Source organism: Castanea sativa, chromosome 1 (genome assembly GCF_040712315.1).
Source record: "Castanea sativa cultivar Marrone di Chiusa Pesio chromosome 1, ASM4071231v1".
NCBI classification, from domain to species: Eukaryota; Viridiplantae; Streptophyta; class Magnoliopsida; order Fagales; family Fagaceae; genus Castanea; species Castanea sativa.
The window spans coordinates 14,958,280-14,976,304 of NC_134013.1; the positions used below are offsets into that span (position 1 = coordinate 14,958,280).

General features: G+C 33.4%; 3 protein-coding genes and 1 pseudogene across 5 annotated transcripts; 1 reads left to right on the forward strand and 3 right to left on the reverse strand.

The window, feature by feature from the left end:
- Nucleotides 1-1,434: 1,434 nt before the first annotated feature.
- On the reverse strand, nt 1,435-2,271 carry LOC142617432 (MDIS1-interacting receptor like kinase 2-like; annotated as a pseudogene).
- Nucleotides 2,272-7,938: 5,667 nt separating this feature from the next.
- Nucleotides 7,939-12,440, forward strand: LOC142613120 (uncharacterized). 2 transcript variants are annotated; one of them, XR_012840236.1, is made up of 6 exons: nt 7,939-8,264; nt 8,361-8,544; nt 8,874-9,080; nt 9,592-9,783; nt 9,864-10,064; nt 12,424-12,440. XR_012840236.1 is itself a non-coding variant. In XM_075785321.1 (5 exons), exons 1-5 carry the CDS (start codon nt 8,182-8,184, stop codon nt 9,999-10,001), a joined length of 804 nt encoding a protein of 267 aa, XP_075641436.1. In that variant the 5' UTR covers nt 7,940-8,181; the 3' UTR covers nt 10,002-10,139. The 2 variants fall into 2 exon arrangements, 1 of the variants encoding a protein (XP_075641436.1); XM_075785321.1 differs by lacking the exon at nt 12,424-12,440 and having other exon boundaries at nt 7,940-8,264; nt 9,864-10,139.
- LOC142613142 (pentatricopeptide repeat-containing protein At2g01860) lies at nt 10,313-13,130 on the reverse strand. Its single transcript, XM_075785358.1, has 2 exons — nt 11,364-13,130; nt 10,313-10,499 (listed from the first exon to the last, which is right to left on the reverse strand). The coding sequence occupies exons 1-2, from the start codon at nt 12,866-12,868 to the stop codon at nt 10,430-10,432; spliced, it is 1,575 nt and encodes a 524-aa protein (XP_075641473.1). The 5' UTR covers nt 12,869-13,130; the 3' UTR covers nt 10,313-10,429.
- Nucleotides 13,131-14,347: 1,217 nt separating this feature from the next.
- Nucleotides 14,348-17,259, reverse strand: LOC142613131 (uncharacterized). Of its 2 annotated transcripts, XM_075785339.1 has the most exons (3): nt 17,086-17,259; nt 14,594-14,888; nt 14,348-14,476 (listed from the first exon to the last, which is right to left on the reverse strand). In XM_075785339.1, the coding sequence occupies exons 2-3, from the start codon at nt 14,885-14,887 to the stop codon at nt 14,414-14,416; spliced, it is 357 nt and encodes a 118-aa protein (XP_075641454.1). In that variant the 5' UTR covers nt 14,888; nt 17,086-17,259; the 3' UTR covers nt 14,348-14,413. The 2 variants fall into 2 exon arrangements, with proteins under 2 accessions (XP_075641454.1, XP_075641463.1); XM_075785348.1 differs by having other exon boundaries at nt 14,348-14,888; nt 17,086-17,255.
- Between the last annotated feature and the right edge of the window lie 766 nt (nt 17,260-18,025).

The following is an 18,025-nucleotide window of genomic DNA, read 5'->3' on the forward strand; positions in this document are numbered from 1 at the left end:
TAAATGTGAAATCAAAAATATATTTAATTATTGTTAATTTTTCTTTCTCACACAAAAAAATTATTGTTAATTTTCAAAATTTTTTTTTATCATATAGTTTTAAGATCAAATCATAATATAAGAGGCCGAATTGATTGATTTGATGTCAAAATAAAAGACGTGTTGACCCGCACAAAAGTGGGCCGCTAATGGTAGCAATAACCCAAAATATCTACATAATTGATGGGCCTTTAAAAGGAAAGGGACAAAGCAACAATAAACGTGATAAGTGTGCTGGAGCATGCGTGGCCATTTGTTTTACCAATCTTACACTCTATCAGGCCACTTTCTTTTTTTCTTTTTTTAAGAAGACTATTATCAGCCCACTTTGACTTTCATTATGAGATTCTTCAAGATGGGAAGATTTGAAAACGTGGATATCTATCTTTTCAAAAAATAGAAAAAAAAAAAAAAAACGTGGATATCTATGAGAAAAAGAGATTATCCCATGTTGCTATCTTTTTTTTAAATTATATTGTGAGTTATAATTAATTTAATTGGTAAAGTTTCTGATAATTGAATAAGAGATCTAGGGTTAATAAATGAATTCACTGCTTATTGACTTGGGCGAGCATAACGGGGATAGAAATGACAATTTTTCCCCACCCTGCTTAACCCGCCCCTTCCCGCTCCGCCCCGCAAAGGTGGTGGGTGGGGGATGGGGCAAGATTTTAGCCCCGCATCACGGGGCAAGGCAGGGATGAGTTTAGACTTTTTAAACCCACTCCGCCCCGCCCCGCCCCGCGTTGCTAAGGGTTATAATTGTAAATTTTTCATACTTTAAAACCCTATTATTTAAACAAACATATCAATGTTAACTTATTTTATTCTACCTAATGTGGTTCTTTGTCTTTATTTTGTTATGTGTTATACTATGAGTTTTTATTTTTATTTTTTTGATTGTCTTGTTCAACACTTGGAAATATTATTCAATTTTTTCTAAAAATTGATTTGATTTGATGGGATAAATTTAGTTGTAATTTCATATTTTTTTAATGAAATAAATTTTATTAAAAAAATTGTACTAGTTGTAGGACAAATTAACAAAAAGTAGAGTTTTACGAGGTGAGACGGGGCTTTGCGGGGTCTCAAGGGGTGGGGATGGGGTGAGAAAGTTTTCCCCGTCATGCGGGGCGGGGCGGAGACAGAATAAGACAAAACTATGCGGGGCGCGGCGGAGACAGGATAAGGCCCCGCCCCACCCCATTGCCATCCCTAAACGGGGAATACAAATTAGGCCATAGTTGGTTGCCTTAATGTCCAAAATGATTTGCAAAATCGGCCCTATTTCAATATCACATTTTTAAGTCACCACCATAGTATACGCCCATTCTGCTTAGGAAAATAGATGAAAACTGTTTTAAAATATAATATATTTCTCCGTATGATTGTTTGTTACCCTGCATGATTTATATACAAAATAATAAGGTAAACCTAGCATGGTTATTAGAATGGTCATAGGTGGCTAACCTTTAAAAATAATAAGTGCTAAAGGAATAAGATATGAGTATAATAATTAAATAATAATTCACCTGGTGCAATATAACTGTAGGTTCCAACAACTAAAGTTTGGTTGGAGGAATTAAGATCAAGGAGTCTAGCTATGCCAAAATCAAAGACAAAAGCCTCTAGCTTAGAGTTCAATAGAATATTGTTGCTTGATATATCATGATGAAAAACTACTGGTATGCATTCATGATGCATGTAAGATAAGACATGTGCTATGCTTTTGATGATGTTCATCCTCTTAGTCCAATCCAATTCCATTGCTTCAACATCGTTGCTTAAGATACAAAATGAGCTTTCCCTTTTCACGTATTAATAAACCAAAAACATACATTGTTTATGCAAGCAATAACCATGAAGTTTCACAATATTTCGATGCCGAAGTTCTATTAACATCTTTACCTCGTTCTTGAAACTCTTGTCAAAAGTTGGGTTCTCAGCCTCTAAGCGATGAAGTTTTTTCAAAGCAACAACTTTTCCTCTAGGCAATTGTGCCTTGTAAACACTACCATAACCACCTATTCCAATGCAATATCTAATGTCAAAGTCCTTTGTGACCTTGATGATGTCTTCATATGCAATTTTTCCATCATAATTCCATATTAAGAACATGTCCCCATTTTTTGCACTCCTTGTCTCTGATTGTGTTTTCTTAACCCAATATCGAGAGTGAAAAATATACCCAATAAGTAAAAGTGCAAAGAAAATGGTAACAGGAACCAACATTTTTACTTGGAGCATGGTTTGAGAAGTTGAGGGCAATGAGTAAAACCTTTGATGTCACCACATAAATCCTTATTGCCAAAAAATCGTTCAAATGCATAATTTTGGAAAATATCTGGGATTCGAGTATTTGACCCTCCAAAGAATTGTATGACAAGTTAAATTGAGCTATGTTAATGAGAAAAAAGGGAATGTTGCCTGTAAGGTTATTGTAGCTAAGGTTAACATAAATTAGGAGGGACCAGTCTCTAATCCCAAAGGGAACAGTTCTAGTTAAGTAGTTATGGCTTAAAGATAAGAAGTTTAACAATGAGTGATTAGCCAAAGTGGAGGGGATTTGACCAACTATCTTGTCATTGCTAAGGTTCAACTCAATCAAACTCTTCATATTGCCTGATTCTAGACGAATGGAACAATTGATATGATTTGAATCAAGAAGCAAATATGACAAATTCTTTAGCAATCTTATTTTTGATACTATAAAACCACTAATCCCATTAAAAGAAAAATTCAAATACAAGAGATTTTTTGCGTCTATCCTATGGAGCACGCCTCTCAAATTGTCTCTCATATAACAGACCAGTTGATCTTTAAAAAAAAAAAATCTAAATCTAAATCCAAAAAGAAAATAAGAATTAAGTAAAACTATCCTCATCACCCAATTATTCTTCCGCAGTTCTTAAATCATAAAGGCCCAGCTCTATACAAATTTCAACTTTAATTGTTCAATTATGTCTAATACACTGGAAAAAAAAAAATCCTATTTTTGAACCAATTGTGAGAAGAGCGCAAAAAGTGGTTTGTTGAGACTAATATAAACAAGATCAAAGGGCCAAAATGGGCTTTTACCCATTTCTCACAAATTTTCCAACAAAATGCCCCATGTTTGAAACTAATTAGGGAAATGCCCCTATTTTGAAACTCAATTTTCTAAAAATCGAGTTCCAAATGTAAAACTCGATTTTTGGAATATCGAGTTATAGTAAACGTGGACTTAGGGGATTTTTTTTTTTTTTGAAACTTGAGTACCATGTAAAGTACTCAAATTCATGGAACTCGAGTACTTTATATGAAACTCAAGTTCCATGAACTCGAGTTCTAGAATTTTTTTTAAAATTTTTCAGTTTGCTATAATTCGATTGTCCAAAAATCTAAAATCCGAGTTTCAAAACAGGGACATTTTCCTAATTAGTTTCAGATATGGAGCATTTTGCTGAAAAGTTTTGGCGAAAGGGGCAAATGTCCATTTTCTCCATCTCAAAGTTTGAAACATGACAAATCCCTATCAATCATCCCGCAAAATTTCCTCAACAAAGGACATGTTAATCCAAACATTAGAAAAAGTACCTAAGGCCTAAGGGAACAAAGTTTTCCAATACATTACGAGACATTGCAAGCAATTTACAAGCCTCAAAATTGGTTACATATTCTTCATCACGTAAAATTATTGGTAGGAATTAAAGTTCGTGAGAGTATTACTACACAACAAATAGAGAATAAAGTTTACAGTTTGCTCTTGAAGTCTTGAACTATTTAGCCTCTAACCTAAACGACTATTAAATGGTTTCAACTATTAAGGTTCAAATTTTATGGATTAGATTTGGCCCCGTATTGATCTAACCTAAATTATTTAATGATAACGCATACACCTTTTATAGGCTTTATGCCCAGCAGCTAGGTTTGCGATTATAGTATATTTTTCTAAAACATGTGGCATTTGGTTTGAGTCAACCTAAAAATTAAAACTGAGATGTACTATTTGGCATTAGCAAATGTAATTATATGTCGCTTTGAATTGACAAACTACTATATTTGATTTAATTTTAAGCATGTTTTCGGCTTGGATATATAATTACATATTAGTTGTTGATATGGAATATTTGTTTTAACATGTAGAGTTATTATAAATGGCTTAGACAATTGATTCAAATATCCTAATTCGGTATATTTTTTCACAGAATGCAACAAGTCCATTTAAATTTATATTTTACAAATATGATATTTTTCTAGGCATTTATAAATATGTTAATATCAAGTGTTGTGATGAATTGGGAATGAAACTAATGGGGGACGTCTAGTTCCAATTTCGAGTTTGATATTATATGTGCTTGCTCCATTTCTTTTTTTTTTTTTTTTTTTTTTTGAATTGAAACCGTTTTTCAGGCCATTAGTTTGGACTTTGGATGGCTTGGATAGTTTTATATCACATCAAGATATAAAACAAGACGGTGAATCATCAAATCTAACCCTACTCCTATAAGATGGTCCTCTTCCTTTTCTTTTTTAACCAAGGAGGATACTATTTTATATATATATATATATATATATATATATAGAGAGAGAGAGAGAGAGAGAGAGAGAGAGAGAGAGTTTGCCTAATATAATTTTTTATGAATTTTTTTGCTAACCAATAAATTTTTTTTATGAATGTTACACCACTCAATATAACTTTTAATTAAATATCTCTCTCCTATCATTAGATTGCATATTTTCATTCTTCTTAATATATATGTCAAATTTTGTATTATTTTGAATACTATTTATGATTCGATAAATAAAATCATTTTTTGTGTATATTTTTTAAATTTCACAAGTACAAAGGGCATTTGGCAAAACGTAATATAATTGCAAACTTGTCAAAATACATATTAAAAAAAAAAATTCTATAGTTACAATGATGAAAGATGAGGTTTTGAACATTGATTCATTTAATTAAGGAAAACAGGTTATAGTATTACTAAGTGAAGACTCTTTATATCCAATAACATTAACAAAAGTTATATTAAGGATAACTTAGACTAAAACCTATTAGGTATAACTTAGACTAAAATCTATGTATATATATATATATATATATATATACTATTTTTTGATGAACTATTGTGTATATCTATGTAGGTATATATATACTATTGTTTTTTTTAAATAAAATATTAAAATGAAATGGATTTGCATGAACCATAGCAAAATGAAGTTGTCACATCACATCATGACGCAGTGCTGCATTTCATATGAAACCTTACCGATTGGCTTAGCTTGTACGTGTACGTGTAAATTTGCATCAACTATGTGCTTTGAACGTTCCCAAACAATTAATTAATTAAAGCAACCGTAGGTCCGTAGCACCGTTTAGTTGGGGAAGAAATTATTAGGATTTTGAACCAAATGAAGATGAGTGCATGGATGGATTTTTTAAAAAAAAATTTGAATGAATTTTTTGAAGTATTTTTTTTTGGATGTACTTAATTATAGTGAGTATGAATTAGTGATTTTATTTATTTATTAAGTTTAGTAGCTTCTTTATTTATGTATGTATTTTCTTAAAATTAAAATTTTTAAGTGCAATTTTTATCCCCGTGGATAATTAATTTTTTAAGTGCAATTTTTATCCAACTTTTATCAAATAATCAAATAAATTTTAATAAAAAAAATCCAAGTGCACACTTAACACGAGCACTTCAAAATTAAATGCATGGTGATGAAGGGTCATTAATTAATTAATAAATAGGATTAACTTTCTATGCTTAAATTTACTATAAGGGCTGTCGTGCCTATTAAGGATTTCAACTTAAGGACAAAGATAAATTAAAATTAATTAAGTCACGAGTGGAAGAAAAGTTAATTCTATAAATATTATCACCGTGCACCCTTGATGTGGTGGTCACTCTACAAGTATAAATGCTTATGGAACATAGGGGCAATGACCGGATTCAAGTTTCCAGGAGAGAGTTTCACACGCATATACACTTATATTATGCTAGAGTAGATATTCTATCTTATATATAAAAAAATTTATAAATATTAATATATACTGATAAATTATAAATTATAAATTATAATAAATAAATAAAAACCCAAATCATAGCATATCAATCAACTTAAGAAATTAATCTAAAAAACAAAAAATTAAACATGTAATTTGCTTACTCAAAATAAATTAGAAAATAAATCAATATAATGTGTTAAGAGTGTGGCAATTTACACAAGATGAATTAAAACAATGCAACATAAAATTAAAGAAAAGGAAAAATAGAAGAAGTTCCCCCTCACAAAAAAAAAAAAAAAATAGAAGAAAAGGAAAAATAGAAGAAGATAGAGAATTCAGTGGTTAACACCTAGTCTTGTTTGGTGTCAACGCCAAATGAAAGAAAACCACAATGTATCAGCACGTAAGGTTGGTATTGAGTTGGCATCATGACCATTGAGACGATATCGTTAAAAATAAAAACTTCCTTCAGCTTCCCACATCAATAATATATCCAGAAAGTTGCCTTGATTACATTTGTTAAAAGAATTATCTAGAATTCACTTTCTGGTCCGTTTGGGATCCTTCTATTTTGCTAAAATTAAATTTTTTTTATTAAAAATATTGTAAATAAAGATAAAAATTAGTTAAAATGGTACAATTAAACCTAAAAATAATACCAAAAAATTACAATGAGATTCATAAAAATTAATAAAAATAAACTAAATCATCAAGTAAGTTAACAAAAATAATTTTTGACAAACGGATAACTAGGAGGCAAATTTTTAACGCAAATCAAGGTTTTTTTTTGGGTTTAAGAATCACTTTATAATCGAGACAACCATTTCATCGCGTCCAAAAAACCATACATCAACACTCGGATTACAAAAATGGCAGCTTGGATAACTCTGGACGCATTAAATATTTTAGTGTCGGCGCCTCTGGTTTCTGAAAGTGAATGCCAACTTTACCCACCACGTCCATCACAAGTTTGGCGGTTTCCTTTAATGCTTATCACTTATCAGTTATCATTTAAAAACAAAAAAACAAAACTAGGTTAACCCCCGCTGGGGCAACCCTTTACCCTTATCTTAATAGGGCATTGAATTTGAGGATATATTAGTACTTTACACGAATAACATACGGAGTTAGTTTAGTACCATGGTTGTCGATCAAGTACCTTAGAAAATTGTTGTAAGTTTTCATTGCTATGGACCTCACTATATTCCCTACAAATCATTTAGCCACCAAAGGATTAATTTATCGCATCCTATGTTGTTAATTGCATTTAAGTATTAAATATTAAAAAAAACTCTTTTTTTTTAGAATACAATTTTTTAACACACGGAAAGATGAGAGAATGTCTTAAAAAAACTCACAATGGTGTATTACATCTTTTAAAACTTTATGCAATATTATACCATTAATATATTTTTTTTTTATTGAACACAAATTTTGACAAATCCACAATTTAGGCTACATTTTCCTCTTATTGATTATTGTCCATTTCAAGCTTGCAAAATTTCAAGATGATGGAAATTAATAACTATCTCATCTATGAAAGTTTAAATTTTTAAGTTTTTATATTTTAAAAATCTGCATAAAGGTTGAGTTTATAAATCAAATAGTAAATAACATTTTATTCATGTGATATTTGACATTCGTTTTACTAACGTAGAAAACATATAATTTAATAATGTGATTTTCAAAATATTAGTTCTTTAAAAGTTATCAAATGATAAAAAAAATGTTTAAAATTATACTAGATGTAACTTGATCTAACAAAAGTCAAATACTTGCCGTGTAGATGATTTCGGAGTATTTTTAATTTGTAGATTTTATTTTATAAACGGTAAAATGGTTTTAGACCGTCCCACGAATGAGAATTTTTTAACAGGCCATGGCCACTTGTTTTGTATAAAGTATAAGCCACGATAACTCAGAGATGCGGCAGTACCCAATTCAATAGCCTATAAAGTCAGTACAACGTGTAATTGTGGTTAAAGCCGAAACGCATGCAAAAGCAGTTGATGGTCAAGAGTGAACGTTCTTCTTCCACGTTCTTATAACACCATAAGGTTTCTTCAATTTCAGTAGTGAGTCTAGTGACTAAAGGCCAAGCTTTCAAACTCTATCAAAACTCAGAATAAGCTTCATAGTTTAGAACAATGTGTATAGCTGCGTTTGCTTGGCAAGCCCACCCGCTATACCCCTTTCTTCTCTTGCAAAATAGAGATGAATATCACAACAGGCAAGCTTATTAATTTTGATTTATCATTTATTTTTCTTTCTATACTTTGGTTTAAATATCAGTATAATGAGATCGGTATTTTATTTGTGCTTGAAGGCCTACAGAACCATTGGCTTGGTGGGAAGGTTGTGAGATACTAGGAGGCAGAGATGAGGTTGCAGGTGGCACATGGTTGGCTTGTTCAAGAGGAGGGAGGGTGGCTTTTATAACAAACGTGTTGGAGCTTCATACTCTCCCCGAGGCCAAGAGTCGTGGAGACCTGCCTGTGCTTTTCTTAGAGGTATACATGTGGCCGACCTTCGTTGTGACTCGTGATTAGTTTGTTAAGAATCCATAACATACTCCTAAGTTTTGGATTTAAGAGTTTTGGGTGTAATAAAACAAAAGATACTCCTACAGCTAAATAAACCTAATGACCAGTCATTTTATCTACTAATCTTGACTTTAAAAACAAGGAATCCTTATCCACTTCTTACAAAGGGAAATTGCTAAATAGTAAATTCTGACTTCTTGACATTCACTCGAGGGGAAAAAACTTGGCTGCCCCTTTGTTATTGACTCAATTTCGTAGTTGGTTCACTTTTTATTTCTAACATGTAATGATTGCAGAGCACAAAGACTCCCAAGGAGTTTGCAGCGGAACTGATTAAAGAGGCCCATCAATACAATGGATTTAACCTTATTGTGGCTGATATCTCTTCCAAAACCATGTTTTATGTCTCCAACAGGCCGAAAGGAGAACCCACTCTCATGCAGGAGGTTTCTCCGGGCATTCACGTGCTTTCAAATGCAAAGCTCGACTCCCCATGGCATAAGGTAAGAACAGAACATGCACTCTTTTTATTCAAAATAGAACAAACACAATGGAAAAAGAAAAATACATACTGCCAAATTGGCTACTAAGACTATCGTTTTTCATAATAACATTATAGGATGGACAAGACAAGGAGAAGAAAAAAAATTCAACGTAGTTTAGGCAAATTAAAACACAAGTTATATGCAGAAAATGAAGAATGATTTAAGAAGCCTCAATAAGTTAAACAACACAAAAAATGTAGCTTAAATATGAAGATATTTCTTCCCTACGTACCATGGATTGTTGCTTCTTATAGCATGGTTTGAAAATAAGATTTGCAACGTGTTTCATTCTTAATCTCCAACACACCAGAACAAAAGAACACTTCCTATATCTGGATCAGTATATGTCAGCAGATTCATCCAGCAGAGCCAGAGTATCACCCTGCACACTACATTGTTTAACCCTAAAATAACACGTATAACCAAATAAACAATCAAGTTTTGCCTTTTTCTTTTTTAAATTCTGCAGGCTCAACGCTTAGGGCTGAGTTTTAAGGAATGGCTAGCTAAGCATGGCAAAGGTGAGATACCTTTGAAGGAGATGGTTGAGAAGCTAATGAGGGACACAGTTAAAGCTGATGAAAGCAAATTACCTCATATTTGTTCCCTAGACTGGGAGTTCAACCTAAGCTCCATATTTGTTGAAGTTGACACCCCACTGGTAAATATTGTTAGCTTATATACAATTCCCACCCAGGGAATTTCTAAGTTTTACTCATCCCTCTATCTTCTGATGTACAGGGACCTTATGGCACTAGGAGCACTGCCGCATTTACCATAAAAGCCAGTGGGGAAGTTAGCTTTTATGAGATGCATCTTGACAAGGACACATGGAAGGAAAAAACTGTAAATTACCATATTCAGAGGCTGAAGTCATAAATGGAGAGAAAGCAACTGAAAGCCAGCGCCTGAATAAGAGATTGCCCATCTATTTACTCACATGTATGCAGTAAGCCACTTGGTTGATGTATTTTGTAAATGCATAAATAAAGGCCTAACATAGGCATATTTATATCATAACATACTCCCAAAACCAATAATCAAATTAAGAAGGCAATTAACTACTAACAATAATCAAATTAGAATACAATCAATCATGGATCTTGTGTTCAAAAACTTAGCTATGGAAGTGCCTTTTCCGTGGGGTGGGGGGGGGGGAGGGGTGGGAACCCTAGGGGAATTGCACATATGGAAACACTGAGTCAAGCAGACAAGTTGATTGATTGTGTCTATGGTAGGAATATTTTGCACCAAGAAACCAGAAACTTGAACAATGAAAATGAATTGCATAAATGCAGTAATCCAATTTAGCCATCACTGTTCTGGTGATACAAGCTGTTCCATAAGTGTGGGTGCATTTGATAGTCTCTGCCATTACTGACAAACTAATGATATGGGCACCATTTGATTGGAATATGAGAATCTGGAAGTTATTAGAGGTACCCAGTGTAACACAGAATATGAAGATAAAATAGAGAAAGAAAAGCAATAGTTTTTTTCCTTCCTGAGTAAAAGAAAAATTCCCATCTCTAAATTACCATTTTGAAAGATTAGACACCGTAATAAATATATAAATTATCAGAACATGTGTAGTAAATTGGTATAAAACAAAAGAAATTTTTAGAATTATCCAAATTTTATGAATACGGTTTAGGGGAAACTGAAGAAACTAAGCATTCCCTAGAAAGAAACAATTACTAGATATATATATTCCTCATAACAGTCAATGTAATTATAGAAACACAGGCGTTCATAAAAAAGCCAAAACATAAACTAGCAAATAGCAATCTACAATCCTACGTGTGCAATGAAACACGTAGTTGATAAACTCAACTTATATACTGTATGAAATTACAATGACATCGTTTTACTTCACCTTAGTTGTTCTTATATTGTAAACTATATGGTGTAAATGTAACTGTAGTTGTGTTCTTCTCATGCTTAAATGTGTTTATTGCATCAATTAATTAAATTGTAATTCTTAAATTAAGACTTTGTGATGTCTTATCTTTGAAAGAAAGATGCAAATATATATGGTATCATTCATCGAAAACAAAAATATCCATGGTCTCATTTTGATACAGATAACATCTCAACCCCTACCCCCTTCAAAACAAAGAAATTAAACCAAAAAACAAAAAAAACAAAAAAAGAAAAAGAAGAAGAAGAAGAAGAAGAAGAAGAGTGGATAAGGAGCATAAACAATTACAGTAGAAGCCACAGTGATTTTAAAAACCTAACCTTTTATCTCTTTCAAATTGCAAAAACCATGATGTTGTTTCTCTATCCAACTTGAATCCTGCCAGCTCAGCCTCCTTACAGACCTCCTTACACTTGGCCAGCCTCCCAGAAATCATGTAAATTTTAATCAAGTCCCGGTATATGTCATATGTGGGCGAGAAGCCAGCTTCCTTAAGCTTTGAAAAATATCTTACAGCTCTTGAGAGATCATTCAAAGCAACAAAAAGCCTAATTACCACACGATAAGCAGGAAGATCAATGGGACAGTTAGAAGCCTCCATTTCCCAAACCACAGCCAATGCCTCCCTGTACTTGTTCTCTGAATAACGGCTATGAATCAAAGTAGTGTACATAACGACACTTGGATCACGCCCAGATTGTTTGAACCAATTAAACAGACTCTCCACAATTTCAAATTTCCTAAGCCTAATGCAAACTTTCATGATAGCTGTACAGTCCTGTTGGCTTAAACTGAAATCCTCTCTTTCCCCAAGTTCATCCAGTAAGGCCACAACAAGCATTTTTTTATCCGGGTGCTTCCCAAGCTCCAATATTAACTTTGCATAAACACTAGAATCCAACATTCTTTTACCATCCTTGGCTACCAAAAGAACCTTCCTAGCAAGACGCAAGCTTCCTCCTCTAATGAACCCTCTCACCATTGCCTCAATCACACCCCGACTCGCCAAAGAAGTGAACTTTTCTAAATTGAATGGCATCTTCAGCTCATGATTCCTTGCCAGGACCTCAACTGTCGAAGCCAATACCCGATCATCCGGGAAAAGCTGAGGTTGTTTCTGAGCCCAACAGAATGTCTGTAAAGCTCTCTCAGGAAGACCCATGTGACCCAATTCCCGAATTGTTAATGACAAGGACCCTTTCCTTAAAAATCTAGCCCACTTGTTGAGAATGACAGACACATCTGCCTCTGAACTAAGGCTTCTAATTTCTCTGGCTACACCAATAAGAACAGCAGGATTTTTGTACACTTTGTTGGATAAAGATACACGTGAAGAAACTGCCATTGGAGAAACTAATTTAACATTATTCTTTGGTGTAGGAAGTCCCATAGGTCTAAGCTTATGGGGAAGTGGGAGTGGAAGTGGCCTTTCTCTATTCAACTTTCCAGGTTTCTGAGGTATTCTCCCTTGGAAAAGGGATGAAATAGCTTCAATCTCATCTGAATCCCAAACAATACCATCTTCTCCTTCTCCTTCTTGGTTCTGTTCTTCTTCTTCTTGGGTATCTTCTTCTATTGCCAAGTGAGGTTTTTGACTATTTATCAAATCAGTTAGAGATGGGTCAGTGGTGCTTTTGCTTTTGTTGGCCTTCTTCAAGAATAAATTAACACCAAAGTCCGGAGGAAGCTTGGTGCGCCGTGGATACTGAAGGTTCTTGGGCAATCTTCTCCTAGTACTTGAATGGGCAGAGGCCATCAAGGCTACCCTGCCATTTCTTCCCCATGGGATGGGATATAGACTAATGGTCGAGAATGAGCAATCCATTGTTTGGAAAGTTGGAGGTGTGTGTGTGCGTGAGAGTTTGAAGATGTGTTGGTGTTAAACTACTTAGACGCATTTCGATGTCACTGAGAAATTTCAGCAAACACCTGGTGTGCTTGGAGAGGTTTATCGTAAGCAAATACCAACAAGGGAATCATTCCAGTGCTTTTCTGTTTTCTCTTTCCTAAAACACTGTTGCTTGTTACTTTTTGTTTTGGGTACAGTGTTGCTTGTTTCTTATTTGTTACTGGATCGTCCCCAAATGCTAATTTCCTAACCACATCACATCAGGAAGCCCATAAAAGCCCATCAGGCTAATCACTTTTTGTTCATTTGTCAATCAGGTAAAGAAGGCCCTGAAGATTTAGTCTTACACTCCGCAAGCCCGATGGACCAAAATACAAAGTAAAATAAAGGTTATCCTGTCTCTTCTTTCTTAAGCGTTTAGGGTCACTATGACAATCTCACGTCCGTGAAAAAATGGAGTCCAAATTTTTTGTCTCATTTTTCCTGTTCCATTCTATACTCTACCAATAAAAACTTGCCACGTATTCACTTAATTAATTAAATACTACTATTAATTAATAACGGTAGAATTAATAAGTCAATAATGATATTATTTAATTACTTAAGTGAACACGTAGCAAGATTTTATTGGTGGAGTATAGAGTGGAGCAAGAAAAGTGGGACAGAAAATTTGGACTCGAAAAAATGTTGTAGGTTAAATAGTACGTGTATTATTTAAAAGAATATAATGTAAAATTTAGGGTCCAATTAATCCAAAATAGACTGAATTGACTTAAGTAGACCAAGCTAGATCAAATAGACTGAATTAGACCGATGTGGACCAAAATGTTACGCTGATGTGACTCAAATGAAGCATAACAATAATAAATATTACACTCCAGCTTTTAGGTTTGCCATACTTTATATTAAAATAAAAGTTAATTAAGAGAACACCATGATGAACACTAGATGCAGAGCACTCAAGCAATGGGGAAGTGCAATTGTACACAACTGTAACAATGTAATTAGTCATGCTTAAAGTTCATACTTCATAACACTCTTCACCTTCTCATTATTTCAGAATGGCAAAAAGTAAACTGTAGGAGTCAATCGTGTTTTCTCAAGCTCATGTTCATCAACCGAAAGGGCAAGAGGGGAGAAATATGCCTCATCTCTGTGTGCATTTCTTTATTTTCTGGGCTCTTATGACTTTGTAAAATTCATCAGCATCACCACCAAAGACCATCTATTAAATACAGACCATGACCCTCTAATTTGCCACAACACTAGTGCTAGTCACAACCATCACATCACGGTTGCAGCCATGACACATCCATCTTAAATGATGAGAAAGTTTATAAATTGCTCAACATTCTAATTCCTGGCAGGCTTATGCAGGTCATTACTTCTTATGGCGAGCAGACACATACAAATTCTCTGAAAATATGTTGTACTTGCCTGGTTTATAAATTAACATTCAACAAGAAATGGGAAGAAAATTTTATTAACAACCTCAACAACTGTGAACCCTGTTTATCATGATCACATTAAGCAGACAACACAAACCTCACCATCGATTCTTCTCATTGATCCCCCCAAGTAATCCTATTAGAAAAAAGAAGTTATAAGCACATTCAGCAATACATTTAATTTTATAAAGAAGAGGAAAACTTAAAGCAGTTTGACACCAGCTTCTGTCAAAGAATCAATGACAGCTTTGACCTTCCCATGATATCTCTGTTCTCTTTTCAAGTGGACAGCAACAGCTGGGATGTTTTTAAGCAGTAGGCGCTCCCCCAATATTTTTCCAATCTTTGCAGCAGCAGCCACATCCCGGGTAGTTTCCAAGCTTGGCCTCAAGGCCTTCTCCTGTGAGCTTGCAGCAGAGGCAACAGTGGCAGTTGGTGAATGTATCACCTGGGCACTCACGTACTTGTTTGTAAAGTGCATCTTCAGGACATAAGGCTTAAGATACTGTGTAATTCTTGGAGGCCTAACAGGTGGAGGAATAACCATTCTGTTTCACACATAAATCATAAGTTGAATCATAATATAGAACCGAGAACTTTTAATTACCTCAATTGCATACTCAAGAACATTATATAGATCCTTTAAAAAATGAACATCATATGGATAAAATATCACAAATGAATTTTTTTTTTTCCCTTTTGCTGGAATATATTACAACCAGTAACTTGATAAAACATGTTCAGAAAGCTAAAGAAGAATAACTTAAATCAAGAGAATAATAATTAAAAAAGTAAAAAAAGGTTACATTATCCAATTATATGACCAACCCAACTTACACGAAGTCAATGATCAACTGCTTTCCAGATTTAAGCCAAATAAATGGGAAAACATCTGAATTTTATATGGGAAGTGATTTAAGGGCCCTTAGACACCGCACTCCTGGTAACTGAGCCTAAAATCACTGGCTTGAGGTGGGGTATTAACATGATCTTAAAATGCCTCCTCATTCAGTGGAGAAACAAATGATTTCAGACCTAAGGAAACCATGATATTACATTCAGATACACTACTTCAATTTTCCTTCCTATTTTAAGTTTTATGAATTGTTTCTTCAATTTTGGACTAAAATGCTGATAGACTGTCTTTCCCTTTCTGTAGAACAGAACACCAGACATGAAAGCTTTTACATCTACTATACCCAGATTAAAGACAGGAACCTCCAGTGAAGAAAGGAAAACAATTTTAAGCAAAACTCACATGATGAACAAGAGAAGCCTATTGAGCTCTAAACTTACACACACAAACTCTCCCCCATCCAATATAATTGTTAAGAAGAGAAGGAAAATAAAAATAAGTACACTTCATGGCCTTATAGGCATTATATCTAGATAAGAGATTGCATGCCATTATACTCTAATGAACTTCACCTTATAGGAAAAACCTTCTCACCAAACCACATGCCAAATTCAATGCAATGTTCAAGCCCTTACACAATAATCCTTCTATCCAGATTCTTTTCTGTTACCACAATTCTCTTGCAGCAATCAAATAAAAATGCTTACTGCTACTGCAAAAGATAAATGAACAGCTGTTCTTGCCAAAATTACCAACATATTGTGAAACATGAAACATGATTTTTTTTTATAAGAATCAAACAATGAAATTTGAATGTGAGATCTTCTGACTTCATATCTCCAAAGTCCATAATCAAGACATTATACAAAGAACTGCCTTTTCCTCATAAATTTAAAAAACTCCTAAAGTATCAGTCTAATATAAAAGCTAACGTCTTCATCTTTTTTTCCATTTCTCACCAAACCCATACTATTTTTAACAACCAAACATCAATAATAGCCTTAGACTAACCCAAAGCTCTAAATATTTTTTCCTTTCTAAATATCATTTCCTATTTATAGTGTATAACAAAAGGTTATATCATAATTCACCAAAAAAAAAAAGTTATATCATACAGTCGATTGGCCCAAATTTTTTTTTTGAAAAACAAGATCTTTTAATCATTGCACATCAAGAAGACAAATTAAGGAAATGAATGTGCACAACCAGGGTTTTTTTTTAAAAGAAAAAGCTAATTAAAGATGGTGGGGATCCTAGTCCATCGAAGACCATGCCTAGGTGCGACCATAGCAGCAGCTTTCCGCTGATGACCAATGCCTAAGGGGCCGAAACGAGTGAGAAACTAATTGAGATGGGTTCAATTACAGTTTAACTTAAGTCCTAATGGGGTCCAAGTAACATCAGATAATACTCTTTCATGGGTTACTGTGAGTTTAAGAGATTTATATCTGTTGGATCCTATACTTCCTGTCATCAAAATTTTGAACCCTTTTCCCTACATTATCTCACAACCAAAAGGACAAGAGAGAATACTGAAATGGTGTATATCACAGAAAGTATATTAAATGCTAATTTTTTGTTGGTTGAGATTCAATACCCAAATCTCACTATTATGATTGATTTCTCACTATTAAAAAAAAACTTTTAATCATTCTTGTTGGGTTGCCACAGAGAACAAGCCCCCACATAATTCAACCAGTACGAAAAACATAAGATTTTCTCAAAAACATTTTCTAAACTAAAAACTTCCACCAACTAATATATTCTTATAGCATCAATTATCAATATTCATCAGAAACCAACAGCCAAAGAATAATGAAAAACACCTTGTTCTTTTCATATAGAATAAGAAGTTAAAATAAGAAAAAAACTTTGAAGAGTTTTTGTACCTGATGGGATGACAAAAAGGTAAGGAAGATCAGTTCAAACTTCAGAGTGAATACTGAGGCTGTAACCCGGTGCTTAGATCAATTCCTGGGGTTTTTCGTTGGACCCTGCTATAAGTTTTTACCTAAAAAAGAAAAAAGAGAAAAAAAATCTAAAACCTCGATTAGTAAGAATGCGAGATAATGGGTATGGGTATGGGTATGGCGGAATCTGAGTCTGGTCCATGTGTTTGAGTTGTTTGGGCTGGGAAACTAGTTACCTGGGCTTTATAGTTTATACGCTTTTGAGAAATGATTATGCTCACGAGAGGCTTTTTTTTATTTTTTATTTTTATTTTTTTAGTAGTCTTATTTTGTAGGAAAAAAATTATATTGTTTTTATTTTGAAAATTTAATTTATAAATGAATAAAGTAATTTGAAAATTAACAAGAAAGTAATCCTATTTTTTAGGCAATATTTTAGTAGGAGTTAGATACATTTTTACCAAATTGTTCTTGAGTTTTATCTCTACTTAGATATAGAGGTATAAATGCATTTTTGAGCTAAAAAAAATGAGAAATCCAAATAGAAGAAGCCTCTTAAATAATAATATAGATAACTAGCCTCATCCCACGCTTAAAACGCGTGTGATGAAGTTTTTTTTTTTTAGTGGTCTTATTTTGTAGGAAAAAAAACTGTATTTAGTTATTTTATATACATATAATTTTTACTTTAAAAATCTAATTTAAAAGTAAATAAATTAATTTAAAAATTAATAAGAGAATGGTCCTATTTTTTAGGCAATGTTTTAGTGGGAGTGAAGAGCTGCATTTTTACCGAATTGTTCTTTAATTTTATTTCTACTTAAACATAGGACTGTAAGGGCATTTTTGAACAAATAATGAAGAATCTAAACAAGAGGAACCCCTTAAATAGTAGTATAGATGACACAAATCAGTGTAT